General features: G+C 43.2%; 1 protein-coding gene across 1 annotated transcript; it reads right to left on the bottom strand.

Moving 5' to 3' along the window:
• Window positions 1-1,015: 1,015 nt before the first annotated feature.
• Window positions 1,016-3,576, bottom strand: LOC102859097 (small EDRK-rich factor 2-like). The gene is made up of 2 exons (XM_006882184.1): window positions 3,440-3,576; window positions 1,016-1,031 (listed from the first exon to the last, which is right to left on the bottom strand). The coding sequence occupies exons 1-2, from the start codon at window positions 3,574-3,576 to the stop codon at window positions 1,016-1,018; spliced, it is 153 nt and encodes a 50-aa protein (XP_006882246.1).
• Between the last annotated feature and the right edge of the window lie 3,202 nt (window positions 3,577-6,778).

Genomic DNA, 6,778 nt, shown 5'->3' with positions numbered 1-6,778 from the left:
GGCCTCCAGAGCAGAAAGTGAGTTTTGGATCTCCGCAGGCTAAAATAACCTGTAGACTGAGTCAATCAACCAACATGCTGGTTAAGCCGGTGAGGGAGAAACCAAAACCCCAGCCAGATCTATTACTTAGCAGTTTGTCACGAAGCAAAAATAAAAATTAGCCTCTTTCCCCAACCCCAACCACAGAGTTGTTTGGGGTCAGAGGTGGCTTTAGGTCAATCTAGGCCAAGTCAAACGCTATGAATTGTTTCTCCCTAGAGCAGCCAGGAGCGTGGCTACAAGGTGGTCTCCCAGTGTCCAGAGAGGGGCAGCCTTTTCTCCCCAAGACCCTCAGACCCCAGGCGGAGTGACCCAAAAGGAGTTTGTGCAAATAGCCCCTCAAGGGCTGGGAGTAGTAGGAGGGCTTAGTGGTAGCCCAGGTGTGCAATTGAAGGATTTTTTTTTTACATATTTTTATTGATTTGCATACAGTCACTCATATTCATTGTGTTTTATGTATGTACATTGTGTTTTATAAAGCCTTTCATTTACATTGTATTTCATTCATGCATATTGTGGGGGTATTTTTTCCCCTTAATATCTAACCACATTCATGAAAGTATTCAAGCCAGCTACTTCATGCCTTGTGCTTTACTAGTCCCATTTTAGATAGCTAGTTTCTGATTCATCCATCCCTGTCAAACCAGTACTCTGAAAGAATAAGCATGTCCCTTTTGCTGAAGAATCTTCTGTTGAGTTTGGAAACTTTGAGCATCTGCATCCACAAAGTCCAAGCCAGAGAAAGCCATCAGGTTGCAGCAATCAACCCTAGCTCATAGCATAGATCTTCTTCCCTGCACTTTAAGAATTTTTGTGTTTGCGTACAAGCCTAATGAGATGATGGATTTCTGCTTCCAGGGTCTCAATTTGGAGACCGGGGCCTCTTCCTGGTGTTCAAGTATAGCCTGTTCTCCTCTAGATCCATGGTAATGTGAGCCGTGGAAAGTCTATCTGTTAGAACTCAAAACCAAATTCGTTACAGTTTATGGAAGCTTTAGGGGCACAAAGAAGTGGTAGAAAATTATGTCTAGCTTTATAACCTCTTTGGCTTGGCACAGATAAACATATATAAATTGGGCTTAAAAAAAAAGACCTCTATAGCTTTACTTCCTAGTTCATCATTTCCTTCATTTAAGACTTGAACTATAGTTAACAGTTAAGAAAAATGTAATGCCAGTTTCACTTAAGAATGTAATTCCCACCAGATGCTCTACTGGAGAAGGAGGAACAATCTCCTCCTGTACCAGTCAGATCTGATTTGACGGTACACACACAAAATAATAAAAAAATTTTTTTTAAAAAGAATGTAATTGATGAAAAAATAAAATTTATTTTATTAAAACTTGAAAAAAGATGAACTAGAATTTGGTGTGTGTGCGTGTGTGTATGTGTGTGTGTGTGTGTGTGTGTGTGTGTTTTAAATGTATCATTAAAGCAAGCATACATACAGGAAAAAAATCACACATCATAAGCATGAAAGAATGTAGACCTTTTTTCTCAAAGAGAATACACCTGCCTACGTGACAACACCTAGCTCAAGAAAGAGAACACTGTCGGGCTCTGGGAGTCCTCCATACTCCTCCCTCTAAGTGCTCCTGAGAGTAACCCTAGCCTGACTAAGAGTACCATACATAAGTTTTGCCTGTTTGTGAACTTTATGTAAATGGAATCATACAGGAAGCCTTCTTTGATATCTGGCTTATCTTACTCAACATCATGTCTGTGAGATTATCCACATTGTTGTATAGGGTTGTGTTTGGTCTCAAGGCTGCCCACTATTTCATTTCATTCCATATGGCACTTTGTCCATGCATGGTAGGTGGACCATAGGTTCTGACTGGGAGTAGTCCCAGAAGTGCTGCTATGAACTAACGTGCTTTTCAACAATCATGTCCCATAGATTTTTACCAAAGACTTACTATTTGTTAGGAATTGAGAAAGGAAGAATATCGATGAATGAGTGGGGGTTATTATACCCATGACCACTGAGGAAAACAAGATTCAAAGAAGTCAAGGAACTCCCTGAGGGTCAGATGGCTGGTCTAATTGCCTGTTCCTGATCTGTGCCCCAAGTCCAGTGTTGTCATTGTTGCTATGTGCTGTCAAGTTGCTTGCAACTCACAGCAACCCTATGTACCTTGAAACCCTAAGCAACCTTGAAACCTGCTTTATTCTGTGCCAACCGTATTACTGTCTCTGACACACCTACTCTCATTACCCCAGTCACTGAATCAATCCATCTCATTGAAAGCCTTCCCCTCTTATGCTAGCCCTCCACCCTTCCAAGTATGATGTCCTTTTCTAAGGACTGGTGCCTCCTTGCAACTCACCTGCCCAAAGTATGCCAGATGAAGTTTCAGAATCCTTGCCTCCAAGGAGCAGCCTGGCATCACCCTCCAGGATGAACCTGTTTATTCTATTAGCAGTCCATGGTATATTCAGTACTCATCTTCAGCACCACAACTCAAAGGCATCAATTCTCTTTCTCTCATCCCTAATCATTGTCCAGCTTTCTGATACATAGCAAGCAATTGCAAAGACTAAGACCTGGATGAGGCACACCTTAGTCCCCAGACTGATGTCATTGCTCTTCAGTACTCTGGAGATATCCCTGACAGCTGACTTTCCCAATGCAATTTGTCTTTTTATTTCCTGGCTGCTGGTACCAAGAGTGTTGATTGTGGAGACAAGCAAGCTAAAGCTCTTAATAATCTGAGTCTCTTCACCATCTATCATGTGCTGCCAATCAGCCCAGGGGTGAGACTCTTTCCACCACTTCTGTTTTGCAACTCTTCTGGCCTCAGAGGAAATGAGATGATTTGACAATTTGGATTTGTGGCATAGTCCTTGCTTTAGTTCCAGGTAGAAAATCTTTCCCATGGAGTCACTAAACCCCAACTTTGGGATTTCTGAAAGTATTTTTCTCCTTCTTGGAGAGTAACCCAGGACAAAGGAACAAGAGAGACTCCTTAGCTCCTCAACACAACCCTTAAACTTAGTGCGCTAGATTTATTTTGGTGTGTTGTAGGGTTTTTTATGCTTCGTTTTGTTTTCATCTGCAGGTTTCTTTCTACCTCTAACCTCCCGCCTGCATCAGACTCTTAAGTAGTCCAGGAATCACAGATACATTTCCTTTTTTAAAAAAAATTACGCTACTTTTAATACTTTGGGTTGAGCCTCACAGGAATAAAAAACACTGGGAAGGGGTAACCCCCTCATCCCCAGGTGTGGCCCAGAGGGAAAAGGGCTACCTGAGGGGAAGGAAGCACAAAAAGGCCTCACTGCAGACTCAGGGCAAAGGGAATGCCATCAGTGCTGAGACCTGTGAGCACCACAGGAGGAAACCTGGCTCCAGACATGCAGGCAAAGGGCAAGAGGGTGGGACACGAAGCCACAAAGCTAGTTGGGTTTCTCCTTCTTCTCATTTGCCTTTTTCTGCTTCTGCTGCATGATCTCCGAGTCCCTCTGCTTGTGGACAGCGGTGGAAAGGCCGTCATCTTGGTGCTTTCCCTTAATGGAGTCACTCTCCTTTTTCATATTCTTCTGGAGAGCGAGCAAGCTCAGGTCATGGCGACGGCATCTACTCCCGGATACATTTCTAAGTAAATCTTTTGGTATAAAGAGCAGCATACTTGTTGAATTGCTATTGAGGGTACATGGAAGTTTTCCTGAAGTGTTCTCTTTCTCTGACTTGCCACTGTAATGTTTGGTACAAAACAACCACCGTGTGTTGGGCTGACTGTGGCTTTGTTGTGAGAAGCAGCCAAGTACAGGTCTGATACAGTCTGTGCCCTAAGGGCTGAGGAGTCAGTACTCAAGCAGCTAGAAGTAGAATAACCAGACCACCAGGCAGGGATTTTAAGGGTATAGGGAATGTCCAGTCCTGAGAGGAGGAAGTTGCTTCCAGGAGGTGCTCAGTGGTGACTTCTCAGTGTCTGCAGGAAGGTCTTGTCATCCATGATACAAATGTTCCTTGTTTGCTTACAATATGTTGAGTACATACTGTGGACTGCCAGGAGAACAAATAGGTCTGTTCTGGAGAAGGTGAAATCAAGCTGCTCCTTGGAGGCAAGGATTTTGAGGCTCCATCTCACATACTTTGGGCACATGGCCAGGAGGGCCCAGTCCTTGGAGAAGGACATCATGCTTGGAACCATCGAGGCACAGCACAGGATAGGAAGACCTCAGATGAGACGGACAGACTCAGTGACTGGAGAAATAGGATTAGGTCTGTCGGAGATGATGAGAGCAAGTCAGGATAGGGAAGGTTTCAGAACTAGTGTACATAGGGTCGCTGTGAGTCACAGGTGACTTGATGGCACATAACAACATGCTGGGGAGAGGAAGAGAGACAAGTTGTCTGCAAGGCTCTTAGAAAAAGATAATAGAACTGCGGTCCATGGGGTTTTTAAGGCTGACCTTAAAAGAAGTCACTAGACTTCTTCCGAGGTGTCTCCGGGAAGGCTTGGACCCATGTAGGCAAATACTCTCTGTAACTCAACAGGGGCTCTGAGCCTCCATGGAGTTTTAAGAAAGTCAGGGACTATGGAGTGATAGAGGTTGGAGCAGGGACACCCAACCCCCTCAAACTACACGATCCCTGGTGTCAGGGCCTCACTTGCCTTTCAGGAGCCAATAATTTGTGTTTACACAAGCCTCCACACCACATACCCACACTGGAAAACCCAACACCATTGTCTGGGCCACTGGCGTCTGCTTCCTCAAGGTGAGGGATTCACCACACGGAGGACAAGGTGCAACAGTGAGCTGGCCACAGGCGCCTGGGCCAGTAGTGCTGCCTGTGACTCACCACAGAGCTTACACCTCCTCCACCTGGCCCTTGGCCCCAGGGGCGCTGGGATGTGAGCTGAGCAGGGAAACTGGCTGCTTCCTCCCTAGTTTGAATCTGTCAGTTAATTAAAAAAATTTTTTTATACCCACACATTTTTATCACGTCATATATACTCTCAAAGCAAAATCTTTTAGGGTGTTTTTTTCCCACCTCTTTCCTTTTTTGTCTCCTGTTTCCAATCTCAATCTCATTCTCATGTCCCAAATGTTAAGAAACACCCAATAACAAAACAAATAATATTACTGCTATTGATTGACCCTGTAAAACAGAAGATTAGCCAGGTGGTAAACCTTTATGGAAATAGATTGCGGGACATCTCTCACAAGAGCCTCTGATGGCTTCACACTGGTAACTTTTTTGTTATTAGCTACGCAATTCTGAAAGATGCTATGGGCACAATCTTCAATGATCCAAGGAAGCATCAAAAGAAGATGGAAGGAATATACACAATCATTGTACCAAAAAGAATTGGTTAACACAGAAAAATTTCAGGAAGTACCATATGAATAAGAACCAATGGTGATTAAAGATGAAGTTCAAGCTGCACTGAAGACATTGGCAAAAAAAAATTTAAAAAGACCCCAGGGCTCAATGAAATACCAATTGACATGTTAGAACTAACAAATGCAGCCTGAACATGTTCACTAGTCTATGTCAGAAGATTTGGAGGGCAGCAACCTGGCTGACTGACTGGAAGGAATCCATATTTTTCCCCATTCCCAAGAAAGGTGATCCAGCAGAATGTGGAAACTATCAAACAATATCATTCATATCTTATGCATGCAAAATATCATTGAAGATCACTTAAAGGCAGCTAGAAAAGTACAGTGAGAGGGAGCTGCCAGAAATAAAAACTGGTTTTAGAAGAGGCTGCTGCACCAGGGATATCAGATGGATCCTGGCTAAAAGCAGAGAATACCAGAAGAATGTATTTTTGTATTTTATTGACTGTGCAAAATCATTTGACTACATGAATCAGAACAAATTATGGCTCACACTGAGAAGAATGGGAATCCTAGAACACTTAATTGTGTTCATATAGAATCTATATCTAGATCAAGAGGCTGTTGTGTCAAAAGAGCATGAGAACACTGCATGTTTAAGATTAGGAAGGGTGTCCATCAGGGGTGTATCCTTTCTCCATGCCTATTCAGTCTGTATGCTGAGTAAATAATTTGTGAAGCTGTACTCTACGAAGAGGAGTGTGGCATTAGGATTGGAGGAAAACTCATCAACAACTCGTGTTATGTTAATGACACAACTTTGCTTGCTAAAAGTGAGAAGGATATGAAACCCTCACTGCAGAAGATCAAGGACTACAGCCTTTGGTATGGATTACATCTGTACATCAAGAAGACAAAGATCCTTCCTACAGACCCAACAGTCAACATTATGATTGATGGAGAAAAGATTGAAGCTGTTAATGATTCTATCTTGCTTGGATCAACAATCAGCAACTAGGAAATAATTAAATGTATTGTTTGGGGCAAGTCTGCTGTCAGAGACCTCTCCAAAATACTGAAGAGCAGTGATATCAGTTTGAAGACCAAGGTACATCTGATTCAGGCCATGGTCTTTTCAATAATCTGCTATGCGTCAGAGAGCTGGACAATGAATAAGGATAACAGAAGAAGAATTGATGCCTTTGAGTTGTGGTGCTGATGAAGAGTACTGATACCCCATGGACTGTCAAAACAACAGGTATGACCTGGAAAGAGTGCACCAGAGAGTGCTCCTTGGAGGCAAGGATGACAAAGCTTCATTTTTCATGCTTTGAACACATAGCTAGCTAGATAAGGCTTTTCCTTGGAAAGCGACATCATGCTTGGAAAGACGGAGGGTCGGCAAAGGAGAGGAAGACCCCCAACAGGATGGATTGACACTGTG

Source organism: Elephantulus edwardii, unplaced genomic scaffold (assembly GCF_000299155.1).
Source record: "Elephantulus edwardii isolate Elephantulus edwardi_28Jun2011 unplaced genomic scaffold, EleEdw1.0 scaffold00017, whole genome shotgun sequence".
NCBI lineage: Eukaryota > Metazoa > Chordata > Mammalia > Macroscelidea > Macroscelididae > Elephantulus > Elephantulus edwardii.
The sequence above is the reverse complement of the archived record's forward strand: the minus strand, read 5'-3'. Positions and strand labels throughout refer to the sequence as shown.

Excerpts from the sequence above, each read along its gene's own strand:
- LOC102859097 (XM_006882184.1), bottom strand. The coding sequence starts at position 3,576 with ATGAAAAAGGAGAGTGACTCCATTAAGGGAAAGCACCAAGATGACGGC.